Source organism: Hyposmocoma kahamanoa, unplaced genomic scaffold (assembly GCF_003589595.1).
Source record: "Hyposmocoma kahamanoa isolate Upper Pololo Valley unplaced genomic scaffold, ASM358959v1 67, whole genome shotgun sequence".
NCBI lineage: Eukaryota > Metazoa > Arthropoda > Insecta > Lepidoptera > Cosmopterigidae > Hyposmocoma > Hyposmocoma kahamanoa.
This window is the reverse complement of record NW_020653855.1, coordinates 8,728,159-8,747,779: the sequence shown is the minus strand read 5'-3', so window position 1 is coordinate 8,747,779 and position 19,621 is coordinate 8,728,159. Positions and strand designations below refer to the sequence as shown.

Sequence of the window (19,621 nt, the reverse complement as noted above, 5' to 3'; positions counted from 1 at the left end):
CCAGCACCTTAGCTATCACGGTTGCAAATTTAATGTAAATCCCCAATATTTTTTTACACGTAAAAACCACTTCCCACCCCTACTTGTGACATTTTTGACATGGCGTGACCTTGAACAGGCTAATCAGCTCGCTCCCCGCGCCTACACACCTCAGCGCTTTGATACATTTGTTTGTTTGAAGAAATTACGAGCATGCAGTCCGTTTCAACTGCTGCAATATGGTCCCTCCTTTTTGGAGAACTAAGTAAACATTTCGAATTTTCCTCACTACTCGCTAATCGTTCGTCGCCGTCCGTTGTCGTCGCCGTAACTTGCAGTGATAAGTGTTGAACTTTGAACGGTATGCCAACAGGGTAAAGTTTAAATTATAATAACAGTCCAGAATGCTAAAGCTCTTTTAATTAGAATCCCAATCAATATTTTAAATAATCAACTAACACGAACACAAACAAAAATTCCTTTGTCCCGATAACACTTGCACCACCATCAGTAACATAGCTCTTTTGGGTAAAAATTTTCCTGAAGAGCCAATCATAATTGGCCACCGAGATCTTGCGATTTAACTTGGGGCTTCTTTTCTTTGGGGCTACGTGAAAGATAAGGTCTATACCAATGGCACACAATCGATTCAAGACCTCAAAGTGGAATTCGTGAAGTAATCGAGGACATGCAGCCACAAATGTAAGAATTGGTGATGGAAAATTTCATGAAAAGAATATGGTCCTGCAAGCGCAGCCGTGGCGGTCATTTGACTGATATTGTTTTCCATCTAATGGCATACCCTCCTCTTTACAATTAAATAAACATCCGATGATAGCGCTTAAAAATACTCATTTTTTACATATCAAAATAAAACCTCTTATTGGAAGACCCTTTATTTATTTATATATTTCTTAGACTTTACTGAACGGTGTATTTACGTTTATACTTTCCGCTCTTTAGGCTTCAAAATACCAATAATTTTTGCGTACGTAGTTTCGTCTCTTGGAGGTAAAGATGCTGTAATCGAATTTGATACACAAATTTCAGCGTAATGCACCTCGGAAGTGCAATTCTCTTTAGGTTTTGAAACACCATCAATTTGCGCGTCCGGAGTTCCATTTCCTGAGTACTTAACGGTTTTATAATACACTTTGGGGGCGCAAGCCTGAAACGAAATAAGTAAATATTAAAAAGACAGTTTTTTTTATAAAAAATAAGTGCGCATTTGGAAAGTGACAATGAGGTCGACGATGTAGCACACCTAAATAAAGCTTATCCACTCTCGCCTTGAAAAATTCCAAGTAATTATATGTACTTGGTAATTATATGTACTTCCACGTACTTTTGAGGTCGGGTTATTTAGTACTCTGTATTGAGGTTAGGTTATTTATCCATGAATGTTCAGAGCCTTAACAATTTTAACCACTCTTTTCTCCATTTTGTTCGATCCGATGATTACCTTGGATGCTCATTTCAATATGAAAACCGCTCGGCCGGGTTGCGTAATTCGATCTTCCCGTAGCCTCAAGCTCTCTATTCTTTCTCACCGTACTGGTTTTGTATCTAATGCTTTCGCCCTTCGTGCAATCCGTCTTTGGAACGCGCTCCCGCTAAATATGACAAGCTCAGACCAAGTTATCTTTCAAGCGCATATAGCGCAATTATCTTTTTGATCTTTCTAGATCAGACTCTGCATAATATTGCTGTGAGTACCTACTTTTATATTATTATGTAATATTATGTTTACTGTGTACTTCTTATAATATATATTAAGTATATTTATTATGTATATATTGTCTATTATATAAGAATATTAAGTATGTTTATGCTGTATTATGTTTATTTTATACTTTTACACCAACCTTTTGTTTTTTTTTCTGTTTAGCCCAATGGTTGAACGGTTGGTCGAAGAAACTCTTACAAAAATAAATACCTTCCGTCTGCCTTAACGTTGGCATTTTTGATCTATATTATCTGCCTGCACTCTTCGAAACTGACTGTCCAAGCCTAGCGGCCGCCATTGTGGAAATAATAATAACTGCCTTCAGTAAGAAGAACAAAGAACTTTGTGGTGACTTCTCAGCACAGTGGACGAGCAGCAGCTTAAGAGAGACGCTTCCAAGTGTAGATTTATTTTTCCTATTTGACTTTGACATAGATTCAGTCGTTCTGTGGGGTGCACGAAAGAAGCCGCAAGATATACCATTCCTTTCGCGCCCTGGGCCAATATCGACAAGTAACTTAAGTCGATTGGCAATTCTTTCACCAAGATGACAAGCATGTTTGCCATCGATACGATAACACGAAGTGGTTACTGTGCATAAACTTACATCTGGTATTTGTCCATTCGAGCGAATCTTGCAAATAAATAATATAATTACTAGAATTAATAACAAAGATCCTATGCTAGCACCTGCGATGACACCAACTGAAAAAGAAAAATCAAATTAGGAATAGCACTTTTTTAGATCTAATCTAATTAGTGAATTTTTCTTACGTGCTATGCCATGTCTAGGCCACTACACTACGCACATGTAGTTCCACCCAAAGTAGTTGGTAAGGGCAGTCCAGCCTGTTGGCAATAATGGCTAGGGTGCCATTAGCGCTGCCAAGCACACGCATCATGAGTGAGGCAGCCCTCTTGAGAATAATGGCATGAAAACCATCTGTGTGCGGAGGGTATCTCTGTAGCTGTCCCATTTAAATTTGAAGAAAATATTCCACCTCTCAGGGTGGCGAAATAAGGGATGATTGAGGTCGGTTTTTTAGTACTCTGTACTGAGATTATTTCCTTATCTGATCTCTGAAAATAATTTTGTCTAGGTCTTCTTCTGTCTTTCTTTCTAGATGCCATACACATACAGATTTTTTTTAGTGGCACTAGAGCTCCTTGTGAAAGAATTCGTCCTGGGAAGTACTGCTTAACCTTACCTAACATTACTGCCGCCAAGCCGCTGTGAAAATTCCTGTGTTCCAGTTTTGAAGGGTAAGGGTTCTGGTGAAATTACGTGGGACTTGTCAACTTACGTCTCAGTGTGACGGGTGCAGTGGCAGTGCCCCTCAGATTTTTGTGATTTAAAGCTATGAGTAGTATTACAACTGTCTCGATCAGGCGTGTCCCTTACCACTAGGTGCAAGATTTGTTCGTCCCATAACTTGGTATCACAAAAAGAATCGAATATACACTATTCTACAAAGATGAACATACTTACTAATAGATTGTTCATTGTTTTCAGCATTAGATTGTTCATTATTTTCAGGTGAATTAGTTGTACCACTTATGGTTTGATTTTTGTTGGTTGATTGTTGGTTGATGCTCACGTTAGACCTCCTTAATTTGACGAGCTCAGAAATTATGAATTCGGTATATGTTTCATTATTTGGTCTTGCTCCACAAAATATAGTCAATACTTTGCCAGTAACGTTCGTTTTTACTGTAAAATTTGCGGTACCTGTAATGCTTTGTTCTGTCGTTACGTACAATTCTTTGCCTGAAAAACCATAAAATACGTACCTAATTATGATGTACAACAGCATGTAAAAATAGATCCTGAGTTCGCAGTGTTTGAAGGTCCGCTTATTCAACCAAAGTGTCTTGCCCACTATAACTTAAGCCTTCGTTATAAACGGATAGACAGCGGGGTGTCCACACGATATATTTTCATACGTTTAAAGGACGTATAGCCGCAGAATTCACACAGCAATCGCGCTGAGACCACGTCCGTGACGAATCCACGCTTTGTTGCACTTTTATATTGTCATAGAAGACGCAACAGCTTTACCGCCGGAAGAACAGAAGGTATTGGGTTCATAAGCAGTGCGTACAAACACATTTGAAAAATTGTACGAAAATGAGAAATGATGAAAAAGAACGAGCTTTGTAACACTAAAGATATCAATAAAACGTTGTCCACAGTAGATTCTATTATTTTATTATTTGTATTAATAAATTTATTCGTGCCCTCCGTCCTAAAGATACTTCAATACAAGACGCCGCTTGTTCGGTGACTATTCGATAAAAAACGTATGACTTCGCGCTGTGTGAAAGAGATGCAATAATATTATGCGCCACAGCACACCGAGTACGTTAAAATTCATTCGATGTGCTTGACAAGTCCGTTGCGTATTCGATAAACATATAGAGCTGCTTTTTGCAGAACAAACACCGTGTGAACGGTTCTATATTTAATGTACGCGCCACTTATTCGATAAGATTTATACTGCAAAAAATCGTGGAGTACAATGCCGTGTGAACAAGGGGTGCCAAGACGTGGACGCTCACACAGAAGGCTGTGTACAGACGAGTTGCACAAAGAACCATGGAGCGAGTTACGCTCGGCATGAAACTTATCGATTCAGAATTCCGAAATCCGAAGACGAACTAAGGTCCAGTGCATTGGAGATCGGGAAACGAATTTAAAATGGAGCTGAGCAGGACATATTTCAAGACGTGGCGAAGACAATTCCTATTCTAAAATTTTTAATTTTTTATGTTGTTTCATTACATTTTCTTAAATTGTATTCAATTTCTTCACTTGCAGTGCCCTATTCAGGGTTACTACACTCTAGTCGTAATGTAACACATTTGTAACACCTGACCATGTACATGTGACAATAAATAAATACAAATACAAGACAGATGGAGTAAGGCGATAACCGAATGGTGACCAAGAAATGGTTGTACAAGTGTGTGACGTCCTGTAACGAAATGGGTGGACGATATTGTCAAAGTTGCGTGCAGCCATCATCGAGTATACCTATAACCAGAAATAGAGACGAAATGTCGTTTAATTTGTGTGAAAACTATTCTGCCCAATCATTACGGTGACAACTGCGCTCCGATTGGCCAGCCCGAATTCAGTCAATTGTTTCACTTCAAAGTTTAATTTGAGCTTTGCTATAATGGCGATAATTGAAAATTACATATTTAATATTTAATTACCGATTAAATTGATTCCGTTTGTTTTGTAATTAGATGTTTTCCTGTTTTTCCCACACCACCGAATAGAACTTTCTCCCCATTGTTAGAGATATTATCTTTATTACAATAAATACAGAATATTTTTGGAATACACGGAGACGTACACACAGGTCAGTTGTTGGCGCTGTACTATTTCAGCTTTCTAATTTGTGATTTCAGCGCAAACGAGACTTGATATTTAAAAGTGATATAAGGTCTATTTGCCTGATGAGTTGCCAGGGATGGATGGCGTATTTCGTCTCTATTTCTAGTTATATACTCGATGCGTGCAGTGGATGGGTGAGACTAGCACAGTATCGTGGTGGATGAGGATGATGACAATAACATAGTCTTAAAAGTGCCGTTAAAAGTCCTCGTATAAGACAGTACTGCCGCCATACCTATTTCTGCTGCGAAGCAGTAATGCGAGCGTTACTGTAATAATTAGGGATCAGATAAAATTATGCAATTTATACTACAAAATATGCACATATAATATGGGCAAAGATTTCTATAATCTCAGTACAGAGTACTAAAAAAACCGATATCAAAAGTACGTGGAATTACGTCTATTTGCTAAGTTTTATTGAAATATCCTTAAATTCGCCACTATACAGGACTTGACACTGGAGATAATAAAAATCGGTTCTCACTACTCTCAAAGAATATTCAGAGAAAAACGCCTTGAATTGGAGAAATAGCAAATCAACCATTAAAATAATTGCTCCTTAAGAAAATTTAGGCGCTATTTATAAAAATGAATCTTCATGCGTGAACAGCCACCCTTAGAGGTGGATGATTTCCTTCAAAATGTTATGGGACCACTATGGAAGTAGCCCCTTTCCAACAAAAAAAGAATCATGAAAATCGGTTCACAAATACCGGAGTTATCGCGTAACATACATACAAAAAAAAACATACAGTCGAATTGGTAATACATGGTAAAACATAGAGATAAAAACTTATTATACTGTGTCCGGTGGGGAGAAATTCGGATTTGTCGACAATGCAATAGAGAAAGGTACCACCAAACCTTTTAGTTCGCGATGGAATACGGCAAATTGTACAACTAGAGCTTTTGAGGAAAGAGTTTAGTAACAAGCTACGTTAGTTTTGATTATAGTGACCCTCCCTACCTGAGAAAGCACTATAACCTGTGCGCGCACAGGAACCTTATAATTTCTGGTTCTGACCCCAGATCAGTAAGTGTACAGGGTTCTCACAGACCTCTGTCACTTGACTTCATCCGGTTCTTCGAGAGGCTAGTGCCTCGGGTCAGCCGCCTCGGGTGCACGTACAGTACCCTCCCTATTTTCCAGATAGGTACCTACCGGAGCTGTAGGCACACTCACTTCCCGTTGCGCATTGCACAACCAGCGGTTGCCACTGCTAAGCCGTCGACTCTGAGGAATCTAGTAACAGTAGAGCATCTTGTGAAAGAGTTAGTCCAGGGTAGCACTGCCACCTTACGTATTTCTGGAATATTTTCTTCAAATTTAAATGGGACCAATACTGAGGTAGCCTCTTTCCAAGAAAAAAGAATCATCGCAGTCGAATTGAGAAACTCCTCCTATTTTGAAGTCGTTAAAAATAAAGAAGAACATAGTAATAATTGTACGGGTATCCTACAAGATATAGACGCTGAGTTTGCGCCCTACTTTACGTGAATCGACTGATTCACTTTTTATTATAGTTTATTTGATTTAATAATTCTGTCGCAATCGGTCACATAAGCATCCATATAATAACTTGTATTTAAACAAAAATAAACTTTACGATTGTACGTCAACTCTATAACTTAACTAACTACAACTAACTTAACTACCTACAATCAAGACGTCAAAGCCCATACAATAATAACAACACACATACAGTCATATTTCCGCACTAGGAAAACCACAGAAAAACCCTGTATAGCGGAAAAAAATATTGCTGTAATTTGAAGTGAAAGGGTGCTAAAAGTTTTCAAATTTAATTAGGTTACTGGATTATGTGTCATGGGTTCGTTGTACCTGAACAATTTACCGATTGGAAATGAAACTATTTTTCCGGATTTAAATCACGTATATTTGTTTTTTCAGGTTGTCAGTCAACCGTGACCATGGGACCTGTAAAGGTCCCGAAACGTCGGTTTGTTTGAAAAAACAAATATACGCAATTTAAATCCGGAAAAATAGTTTCACTTCCTATGTGTAACAATAGCGAAAACCTAAGAACTCGAAAATTACCGATTGTTAAACGGAAATGAGCAATGACACGACAACGTTATGGAAAAGTTTCTGGAAGAAGGATCAAGATATAAAAGGCAAATGGAATGGAAACACACAAGAAGAAATACCTACTAAGCCGTGTTCAAAATTCAACGTCTTTTATTATCAATTATAGTGGAAAAATGAAAAATGTCTCTCCAAAAATCCGTCCCGAAATTTGTAAAGTTTCGTTATAGAAGATGCGGAAAAAGATGTGAAAAACTGTGCGGAACTTCCGCATAAGCAGAAGTCTGTCGCATCACTACTTGATAGCACTTTTAGTATACAAACCTCGTATTTCATACAAATGTATTACTGGATCTGATCTTATGTTTAATGAAGTACACATAACACGAGTCTCATTGGCTGAAATTTCCTTCGTTTTGATATTTATTTTGGGAGGCGCGGCATTTGCTTTACATCCTGAAATAAAATATACTGGTTACTTGTAAAATACTAACAGTTATATTACTAATCTTTTTAAAGTCAGAGTAAAATGACATTTTCACCCCAATAGCTCGGAAAGGCTTTCTTTCTTATTAGAAATCCGCGCACAAAAGCGTATTTGCACGCTCTGGCGTGGACAAGGTTTTTGAAATTTGAACTTGATGATGGACTGTGGTAATCGGGTATATAACCAGAAATAGAGACGAAATGTTATTTAATTTGTTTGAAAACTATTCAGCCATATCATTGACTTACAATTATATGGACGTCGGGTCCGCGCTAAAAAGTGTCCGAACTTATAGGGCGTTAAAATCGTATACAGAGCGTCATTCACGCTTTAGTCTTCTTTGGTTCGACTGACAGCGAAGCAAGCAAAATTAGACAGTACTGCGATGACATTACAATTTAAATTCAACGTTTTAGCTTTTTCATATTCCTTTACATGTCACTACGTTTAAATAGGTTGACTTGGGTCATTTTTTTCGTGGTTTTTGTATTAGACCCGTCGTCCATTTATTTTTTAGTCAATGTGCCGTACCTTTACTGTGACAACTGCGCTCCGATTGGCTAGCCCGAGTTCGAAGAAATTGACTGGTGCCGTCAATGGATGTCGTCAACTGTTTCACTTCAAATCCACCAGTTAACTTGAGCTTTGCTATAATGGACGAAAATTGCAAAATTACATATTTAATATTTAATTACCGATGAAATGTGATTCCGTTTGTTTTGTAATTAGATGTTTTGCTGTTTTTCCCACACCACCGAATGGAACAGCACGGCATTGTTAGTGATATTATCTTTATTACAATTAATACAGAATATTTTTGGAATACACGGACACGTACACACGGGTCTGCACGGTGCAGCTTTGTATAACAAATAACTATTGTTGTGTTGGCTTTCATAAAAGTTTAAATAGTGACGTAGTTGTTGGCGACAGTTTTATCGATAAATTGTGTGAAAGAAGGTAAAATTTTTACAAAAAAGTTTGAATTATGAATGTTACGACGCTCTAACGATTATACGTTATCCTTCTTCATTCTTATTTTAACATTATGCCTACTAGTATCCAAATCAACATTTTAACAAGAAACAGACGGCAAAAATACAAAAAGAAGACATTTTCAACGTCTTTTAATTTTAATTCTCGTTAAAATATAAAAGAATAAAAAAGATATTTCGATGGTAGTAGAACATCTGATATAGTAAGAATAATGAAGGCAATAATTTGTAGTCATTAGAACGTCGTAACATTCGCAAATCAGACTTTTTTGACAAAATTTCATCTTATTTCACAATTTAACGATCTAACGGTCGACAACAACTATGTACATGACTGTTTAAAATTTTATAAAAACTGGCAACCTTGCAAATCGACGCCTTACTTTGTCAATCTCGTATCCTAGAAAGAGTGATTGTGGAGGAGGAGATGACAAAACTTTTTATTTATTATAAATTTCTTATCAAGTGTGTTAATTTGGATACATTACTTTAAGAAAAGCTTAAAGCCGGTGTGTGAATATGATGGAAAATTTAATGTGAAGTCAGCCTGCAATATGTATATATACAATCCATTTTTGCATTTCAGTAACTTTTTAAGCTTTAAGATACGAGTTTGATTTCTCAGGCGACGAAATGTCACTTTACTCCATCTTCAAAAAAGATAGACTAGTAAATGTAGGGAGAATATGAAAAGTTGGTTAAATTACCTTAAACCTCTTGTCTAAATGTCTTGTTACTTATTTTACACACTCATGGCCCCGCACTAGGGTAACCACGTGTCGCGGGCGCCATGGGCTCATATCGACAAGCACAAATTATGCCCAAACTTGCGAGAGAAAAAATGTAGGCCATATAAATATTTCTCTCGGCTCAGGAATCGAACCCAGGACTTCTGCGTGGCAGACCAGCATGTTAGGCAGTTAATGTTAAAAAAAATACTCGCACATAGTAGGTAAACCTGTAGTTGTTGTCACAAATAAATGAGTTGTGGAATACTTAACGAAATACTCTTTTAAATTTGTATTGAAATGATATTCAATTATTTTTTATGAAATTACTAGTCATTAGTTTGTTATTTATTTATTTCATTTATTGATTTTATAGTCTTTATATAAATTTATTATTATTAATAGCTATAATTATTCATACAGAGATAACGAACACTTAGAATAAATTCCTACATCGACGTCTCTAGCCAGGGCAGATAGCTGTAAAGTTACCTAACTGGGTGACGAAATACTTTCATAGATTTCACATAGATGGCGCTATGGCTAAAAAGTCGCTGAAAAATGAAATACAAAGGTCCGACAACAAGCACATAGAAATATTCGTGAGGTCCGCTGGTTCCCTCCGTGGTTTAGTTGGTATAGCATCTAGCACAGTTTGCTAGAAGACGTCGGTTCGAATCCGCCCGGATTGAAGGAATTTTTTGTAAGCGTTCGATCTTTGTATTATAATTATAAGAAATACGTACTTCCTTTATTTATTGAAATAGATTCTTCCTTGGACATATGTATCTTGATTTCAAGCACATCTGATATTACACTTGGCGGGAAGCGTACTTTTTTGTTTGAATTTCGAAAACATAGACAATATATCATAGATTCGTTGTCTGATAATTCCATTTTTTTTGTATAATTTATCTTTCGCTCAGGGGTCATAACTGACACGTTTAACTGTCGAAGGTAGTTATCTGTAATATTATAAAATAAAATTAGATTAGAAAATATTTATTAGCAATAGAGTTCCTTGTGAAAGAGCTCGTCCAATGAATTACTGCTTTCCGGTTTTGAAGGGGAAGGATGCTGGTAAAATAACAGACACGTTGGACTTTTCAAGTCAATCTATACTACCTTAGTTCAAACTCAATTTTTTCCTATACCAATATGGTTTATTTAGCTTGGGTCGCGCAGCAGGGACACTGGCCAATTAAAGCCATTTGTATATCGTATAGTATTTGGGTTTTAGAATAATAACGCATAGAATGATAGTTTCATATCAAACGAACTGTCACAAGTGAGGCAAAAATCGAATTCATGTAGGCTAGTTTTAGTAGTAGGTTAATTTTTGGTTTTAGTGAATATTTATATAAAAATACAAGTCGAAACGCGTTACTTCCTTGTGGAATGTGATGTTAGTATCTATTTTATGTTTGTCTGACGTATTTTTACACTCATTTACCGCACATTTCGTCATTTTTAGCTAAAATTCTGGAGCTGTTCGCGGTGCAAGTTGACCTTGAGCACTGAAGGCCCGCCCGCTCGTGTAGGCCCTTTTGGCGCGCTTCAATTTGCCTCACTTACCGTGTGCGGACTAGGTTTCTATGCGTTATTATTCTAAGATTTGGGTCTTATTTAGTTCAGTTGATATAAAAAAATAATCATTGGTATGTGTAAAGCACCTATTGGATACAACGGTTTTCTTGCAAAGTTTCGAGAGAACTTTGTGTTTTTACTATCGTGAAAATTTGTAGGAATCGTGTTTTACACCGTACAGTAAACAGTGTATATACTCAATTTTAGTGTACATTTTTTCCAAAGTGATTGGTTCACCACTTTCACTGTTCAATGCGGAATCAAACAAAGCCATTTGAGTTAGTATAGACTCTTAAGTCTTAACTGACGGGCGCAGATGCAGTGCCTCTGCAATCTTTGCGATACGACGCTCTGAAGGGCACTGCAGCTGTTATGGACAGATAAAAACGTAATAGAAAAATCTTTGACGGAAAGTGAGGTTATAATTTGACAATAGTTTGGATAATTTATGGTCACTAGTGGTGAGCGTAAATCAATGCTAATTGAATCAAAAGATTCATTCAATTATTGAACTGATTTTAAATTTGCAAATTTTAATTCATTCAGATCTCGTTAGAGACCCTTTTGGTTATCTTTTTTGCAGACGGGTGTGTGGCGAGCTATATAATATATTGAATATGTGTAATGTTTATATACTACTAAATATATATGTGTGATATTTGTATTATGATAACTTTTGCTTATAAATGTTTGTAGGTTTAGCACTAGTATTGATTAAGTTGTAATGTAGATATTCAATTGTGAAGGTTTGTAATAGGCTTTCCGTTGTTATTTTGTGTTATATATCATTGTTTAAGCTGTAAACCTTCCTAAAATAAATAAAATAAAATAAAAATAAAATAAAATATGTCGCTCACCACCAGGTGCACTATTGTTCATCCCGTCATTTCGTATCATAAACAGACCGGATCAATATATTAATGACCCTATTCACGGCGAGAGTGAAACAATTGGGAGACTGTAGAATATTGTACCTGTTAAGTAACATTTTGTGATATTGTTATATATATGGTACATTATTATTCAACACAAAAAATTGGTAATATGAGTGGCTAAGCTGTTTGAGAAAAAATAAATAAATAAATAAATTGAATGAAATTCAATTGGATTGAATTGAGTTAAATTGAATTGGTTAGAATTTGAATTGAATTAAATTGGTTTTGGTTTGGGTTTTTACGAGTGGCGTCCCTGTCCCTATAGGGTCCTGGCAGAATACCAGCGTCGCGGGCAGCCGCGTCATTTATGCTGAGTCAGCGCCTTTTCATTGCCATGGCTTCCAAGAGAGATACTAGTAGAATATATTACTATGTTACGTCTAAGTTAATGTCTGTATCATGTGTTTGTGTATGTATTTGTCATGGTGGTGAATAAAGACATTTATCTATCTTTTTATGCAAAATTGTAAGGATTGTGTGAATTGGTACGTGATAAACGAAAATGCATCATGTGTATCTTACCCTTAATTTCGTAAAGCTGTGGCACTTTGGAGACGTTTTCTACTTGACAAGAGAAATTGATAGTGTCTCCAACATTGTACTCTAAAATGGTATCGTTTGGCCAAATCTTTAAGGATATGTCACTTAACCCTGAAATCACGAAATCAATATATAATAATGGTTTAATCTGTAGGTACCTAAGTTTGCGCCTGGTGGTCAGGGACATGCCTATCCATAACAGTTGCAGTTCCAATCAGAGCTTTAAATCGCAAAGATTTGAAGGGCACTGCTACTGCACCCGTTAGCCTGAGACATAAGTTGACAAGTCCCATGTGCCTGTCGGTAACGATCTATACTATAGGCGTTGGATGAGGAGGTCCTGGGTTCGATTCGGGATAAAATTGGGAAATAAACTTTTCTGTATTGGTTCTGGTCTGAGTGTTCTCGAAGTCAAAGTCAGATAATCATTATCATATCAATTTTATCATAGATAAAAGGTTTACACTTGAAAACGTAATTTTTTAAGCTACTGTTCGTTCACTACGCTGACCTCCCTGACAGGAACGAGCAAGAAACTCTAGGGATTGCTCTTTTCAGACAAACTTAAATGCTACGGAATACACTTTGAATCATAATTGTGTGGAATCTAGACTCTTGTTGTCTTTCCATGCTTCATTATCTAAAACATACTCTTCAATTTTGTAATATGACTTTTCAATTAAAATACTTTTAATGTAAGTTTAAGCTTAGGAAATGATAAACTTAATATATGCTCCGGAATCTTATTGTAAAAACGTATACAGTTCCCCATAAAAGAATCGTTTACCTTATTTAAACGAAATCGTGGTACCTTGAGTTTGGACTTTCTTCTAAGGTTAATATTATGGATATCTTCTTTCTTAACATTAGAATATACAAAATATTTGAGTAAATGTAATGTGATGCCACAGTCATGATACCAGTCTCCTTAAACTTTTCTCTGAGAGAAACCCAAGAACCTAAACGGTACACAGAACGAATCGCTCGTTTTTGCAACACAAATATGGTTTGTATGTCTGCCCACATGAAAAGGGGGAGGAGAGGGGCGCCCCTGTGATACGGACGTGTCTGAGTTGACCGCGAAATTAGTTAAGCTGCAAGAATTGTTTTGTGATTGGTGTATACTTGGTGTTCATTAATTATTCTACAAACTAATGAAATTTAGCAGTGAATACTAAGAAGACCACTGAGAAAACACCTAAGATAAGTGAGAATTTCTATAACCACTTTTATTCTACTGTCATTTATTGGAAACCAAGTACCTTCAGATACCGAATAATTTTATTTGTCAAAATCAATTGACAATTATAAATTTGAAACAGACATTTCATCGGTGTTGCCATTTGAAATAAATACAAATCTTTTTGGGGTAAATTGCAACCGGCGAGACATACAATTGCAGTGATTTTGATTACTGAGTAAAGGCTAATTGAGACATAGCAATATTATAAAATGTTTTCATTGTGTGCTGGATGCCATAAAAAACTTCCCAAAAGGGAAAATCTTACATGCGCATATTGTCACTGTGTATATGACCTAGAATGCGCCAATGTTTCTAGTCAGCGCTTTCATAACACAATGACACCAGAGCATAAAGAAAAATGGCGGTGTCAAGCTTGCTACTGCAAGATCCCAAAAACCGGAAATCTGAATACACCGGTTACGCCTTTAGACCAAAATATAACCGAGCGCCAGTGCAAACAACAAGCAATAGATAATGTAACACTTAGGAAATATGTGGCACCACAACAGAACCAAGATACGTTGAATTCTAGCGACACATCTGTTCTGGGTGATACCATTTATCCTGAAACAAATTGTCTATCATCTGGCAGCCAGACTGAATTAACTTTACAAAATATAAGTGAAATGATAGTACAAAGACTCCACGAAAATAACAAGAATATTATAACTCAGCTGCGGATCACAATACAGACAGAAATACAGGAAGCAATGAAGGTATTAAAAGGGGAAATTAAAAAGGACACAGATTATTTAACTCAGACTCCGGAAAGAAAACGATTTACTGAAGAAAGAAATTAAAAATATAGAAACGAAAACCATACCCATTAGTGAAAACAAGAAAAAATCTGAAACCGACCGTAAGAAATTCGTACTTTATGGCTTAGAAGAATATTATAGAGAACCCGAATGTGACTTATATGATAGGATTCAAAGAATATTCCAAGATTTGTTAAATGTAGACTTAAGCGGATACATAGAGGAAACATATAGAATAGGCCGATATCAAAGAGACAGGAACCGACCGCTTGTGATTGAATTGATGAGCAAGAGGACGGTAAAATATTTAATAGATAACAGTAGCTACTTACATGGAACTGGATTATCGATATGCGACTTCTTATACAGTTCATCGCAAAAGAAAAGAAAGGCTATGCGAGAAGAAATGCTCTTGGCACGAAAAAATGGCTTACACGCGGTAATAGGATATAATCAATTATTCGTCGAAGGAAGAAGAGTTAATGTAAATGACGACAGTCTCCCAAATGATACTACAAATTCGCTAAGGAATAAAGTCGAAGAAGAAACAATACCAAAGCAAAATCACAATTTAACTGAAAATATTGAAAAAGATAATGATTCCTTTCGATAATACAGAACAACCATTTCAAATCTTATATCAAAATATTTAAAGCATATACAACAAGCAACATATAGGTGAAACACTTTTACAAGAAAATCCTATATACCAGGCTATATGTATTTCTGAGACTTGGCTAACAGAAGAAAAACTAAAATTACTACATTTTAGCGGTTATAAGATTGTAGCATCATTTTGCAGAAAAAATAGAATAGGAGGAGGCGTTTGCATATTCTTACAAGAACATATCGAATACACCTCTGTGTATTCAAGTGACAAGCTAGTTATATCGTATATCTCTATATACGATATAACTAGCTTGTCACTTGAATATGTATCGGAGATTACAGCGGTTGAACTAAATAAGGAAAATATAGTAATAGTTATAGTGTATTGGAATAGAAGAGAGGAGAGCGTATTTTTAAATCAACTACAGTTAATTTTAAACTATTTAAATAACAAACATTCAAAATCTAATATAATTATCGGCGGAGATTTTAATATAAATTTACTGCAAAGTAACAAATTTACCTATGAATTTTTGAACTTAATGTTGGAACATAAATTTAATCAACATATTAAAACACCAACCCATATAACAGAATCATCATCTACATGTTTAGATCTCATTTTCACTAACTTTAATAATAAATACTTGCACACGACTGTAGAAGAACTAGGCTTTTCAGATCACTCAGGAACAATTATTTACTTTAAAATTACAACACAAATTACACAAACAGATTGGTACACGGAAAAAAGGATATTTAATAGGGACAATATAACTAAATTCAATTGAAACTACAGCTTATAGATTGGTACAAAATAATAAGTCCATACAAAAATATAAATGACAACTATAAAGCTTTCCACGACAAATTAACAAGAATATTAAATCAAACTATACCAAAAAGGCGCATGAAAATAAAACCAAGATCTATAAAGCATTGGTTAACTGTAGATATTAGAAAATCCTGTAAAAATAAAAGATTATTGAAAATATTAACAACAAAAACAAATAATCAAATAATAAAAAACATTATAAACAATACGCTAAATTATTAAAGAAAACAGTAAATTGTTCTAAAAAAATTCAATATATTAATAGAATAAACCAATCAAATAATAAAACAAAAACGATGTGGAAAATAATAAACGAGAGAACAAATAAAATAAATCCGAGGGAAAAATGTAATGTAAAATTAATGATAAATAATAAATTTAGCTCTGATCCTCAATTAGTTGCAAATACATTTAATAGCTTTTTTGCCTCGATCGGCATGCAGGTCGGTGCTCGCGGCTGTCCTGTTCTTTATCCGACCGAAAATACTATGTACCTTAACAATGTCGACGGCCTCGAAGTAAATAAAATTATAAAAAACCTTAAAAATAAACTAAGCCACGGTATAGATGAAATACCACCTATGTTATTGAGAGAATGTGTAGATGAATTAACTTTACCGTTTACTATATTGATTAATCAATCATTTGATGAAGGCACTTTTCCAACTCTATTGAAAAAGACCGTAATAAAACCGATACACAAGAAAGATGATAAAACTAATCCTAGCAACTATCGTCCGATTGCGCTTCTGCCTACAGCCTCAAAAATTTTTGAAAAAGCTATTAGTAATCGCGTCGTAAAATTTTGTGAGAAATTTAAAATTTTTGATGAATGCCAAAATGGATTTCGAAAGAACCGTTCAACAATTTTAGCCGTGTATAAATATATAAAAGAAGTTATAAAAATAATAGAAAATAAACAATACGGTGTAGGTATCCTATTAGATATGACGAAAGCATATGATAGGGTGCAGCACAATATTCTACTAAAGAAGTTGTACGGAATAGGTATACGCGGTTCTGCTTATGATTGGTTTTCATCATACTTGAAAGATAGACAACAATATGTTGAAATTGAATTTTTTGATAACACCACTAAAAATATCACGAACGTACGCTGCGATTGTAAAATTATAAATGCATCAATCCCGCAGGGAAGTGTCATTGGATGTTTATTATTCTTGATTTATATCAACGATCTTCCTAAAATCATGGAAGAACCATGTGTACTTTTCGCAGACGATGTATCTTTGTTAACTTCATGTCAGAACAATATTAATATTAACGAAAAACTAAATACACTTCTTACTAAAACATCAGACTGGTTGAAAGACCATAACCTTAAAATAAATTTTTCCAAAACCAAATCAATGACTTTTCATCCTCATCAAAAATCTGCTTTAAATATCAATTTTAAGTACAATGACACAAACTTGGAATGCGTGAAAGAATTCACGTTACTAGGCATTGTTATAGACACCCACTTAAATTGGAAAGGACATATCCAAAAAATAAACTCCAAACTATCCCAGTTGATAAGCGTGGCGAGTCGATGGCTGTTAGCCTTGACATAGCCAAGGCTTTTGATCGGGTCTGGCACAAAGCTCTTCTCTCCAAACTCCCGTCATACGGCCTGCCTGCCCAGTTCTGCAACTGGGTCGCTGGCTTCCTGCATGAGCGCAGAATCCGAGTGCTGTCAGACGGATGCGCTTCGGAATTCATGTCAGTGAACGCTGGTGTCCCTCAGGGGTCCGTTCTATCCCCCACGCTGTTCCTTCTGCATATCAATGATATGCTTCCACTTGGAAATATTCATTGCTATGCAGATGATAGTACAGTGCACGGAGGGTATAATGGTCACCCTGCGGCTGGGCGGGTCGAGACTGAAGAGAAGCGAGTGAATCTTGTCATTGAGCTCAATCGGGTGTTGGACCTCATATCTCAATGGGGCTCCAATAATCTTGTTGAGTTCAATGCCAAGAAAACACAGGTGTGCGCGTTCACGGCAAAAAAGACACCATTCCTTCCCCTTCCTTCTCTTCAGGGCACACCACTTAGCCTACAGAGCAGCATTAGCATGCTCGGTACGGAGATTCGCTGCGATCTGAACCAGAGGGACTACATTGAAGCCGTGATAAAAACAGCTTCACGTAAACTCGGTGTCCTGAACAGAGTGCGACGCTTCTTCGCGCCGGATCAGTTGTGTCTCTTGTATAAGACACAAGTGCGATCGTGCGTGGAGTATTGTTCGCACCTCTGGGACGGTTCCGCTAAGTACCTTCTCGATGCCTTGGACAGATTGCAGCGGCGCGCTATACGCATTATCGGCAATGCAGAGGTCACTAATACTCTCGAACCTCTGCAATTGCGTAGAGATATTGCGTCACTCAGCGCTTTCTACCGTTTATACCACGGCGAGTGCTCTGAAGAACTCTTTGACCTTATCCCACCTTCTCCCTTCCTCCATAGGACCACGCGTGCTGCTCTCCGGAGTCACCGCTATACTGTCTCTAGCATTCCATCGCGCACAAAGAAATTTGGTGACTCGTTTCTTTGTCGCACTTCCAAAAGATGGAACAATCTACCAGCACACGTATTTCCTCCTTCCTATGACATGGGGTCCTTCAAGCGAGGCGTGAAGAAGCACCTTGTAGGCCGGCAGGGTGAGGGCGACTGATGATGCGTTGTTTTCACGCTGCACCAGTTGTCCTTGCGTCTGGACTCCGTTTCATTTAACATCAGGTGGGACGGAGTCATCTGTCGAGCTTAGTATATAAAAAAAAAAAAAAAAAAAAAAAAGTTTTCTTATGCACTGCGCGAAATAAAAAAGACGACTAGTATAGAAACGGCAATAGTAACATACTACGCCTATGCGCATGCTTGGCTGAGTTACGGCATAATTTTATGGGGTAACAGTACGGACGCCCCATACCTCTTTATCACCCAAAAAAATTAATCCGGATTATATTTAATTTAGATCAGACTGATAGTTGCAAGCCACATTTTCAAAAGCGTAACATACTTGTTTACCTTGTTTATATATTTTTGAGATGTGTAAATTCGTACGCAAATACAAACACTTTTATACAAAAAAAGAAGACATTCCTTCAAAATATATTTTACGCCATAAAAAAAATTAATATTGCCCCATTCCCGCTTAAATCTAAACTATACAAGTACATATAATTTTTCTATAAAACTGTATAATAACTTACCTAATGTCTTAATAAATGAAAGCAATGATATACTATTTACAAAAAAGTTGAAAGAGTTACTCTTACAAAAATGTTATTATAGTATTAATGAATACTTAAATGATATATTACTGACACACGGGAACAAAAGCTAAACAAATAAACACACATTAATACATAAATACAATATATCGATATATATATATATGTATATTTAAAAGTAAAATGAAATAATATATAGTAAATTAAATAACAATTATTATTAAATACACATATATTTTATGTTTTGTTTGCATTTAAATTTCATATCAAAACATGTAAATTTCTATCTACTGGTTTGCTCCTCTCTCCTTTCCATTATATTGCGTGCCCGAAGGGGTCCATAATATTGGTCTTTGTTGTATTTTCTTATATTATGGTTTTGCAATAGAGCTTAGTATGTGGAAACCATTGAAGTTTACTATCTAAGATCACTCCGAAAAAGACAGCTTTATTAACGAAATCTAACTTTTCGCCATTTATTTCTATGATTGGACTAGTCGATTTTACATT

The 19,621-nt window shown here is 36.1% G+C and overlaps 2 protein-coding genes across 3 annotated transcripts; one reads left to right on the top strand and one right to left on the bottom strand.

The window, feature by feature from the left end:
* Positions 1-870: 870 nt before the first annotated feature.
* On the bottom strand, positions 871-10,190 carry LOC113232255. Of its 2 annotated transcripts, XM_026466920.1 has the most exons (6): positions 10,115-10,188; positions 8,177-8,293; positions 7,483-7,614; positions 3,195-3,473; positions 2,313-2,410; positions 871-1,147 (listed from the first exon to the last, which is right to left on the bottom strand). In XM_026466920.1, the coding sequence occupies exons 1-6, from the start codon at positions 10,149-10,151 to the stop codon at positions 923-925; spliced, it is 888 nt and encodes a 295-aa protein (XP_026322705.1). In that variant the 5' UTR covers positions 10,152-10,188; the 3' UTR covers positions 871-922. The 2 variants fall into 2 exon arrangements, with proteins under 2 accessions (XP_026322705.1, XP_026322706.1); XM_026466921.1 differs by lacking the exon at positions 8,177-8,293 and having other exon boundaries at positions 10,115-10,190.
* A 7,237-nt stretch (positions 10,191-17,427) lies between these two features.
* Positions 17,428-18,552, top strand: LOC113232174. The gene is made up of 2 exons (XM_026466812.1): positions 17,428-17,611; positions 17,702-18,552. The coding sequence occupies exons 1-2, from the start codon at positions 17,428-17,430 to the stop codon at positions 18,550-18,552; spliced, it is 1,035 nt and encodes a 344-aa protein (XP_026322597.1).
* Positions 18,553-19,621: the final 1,069 nt, after the last annotated feature.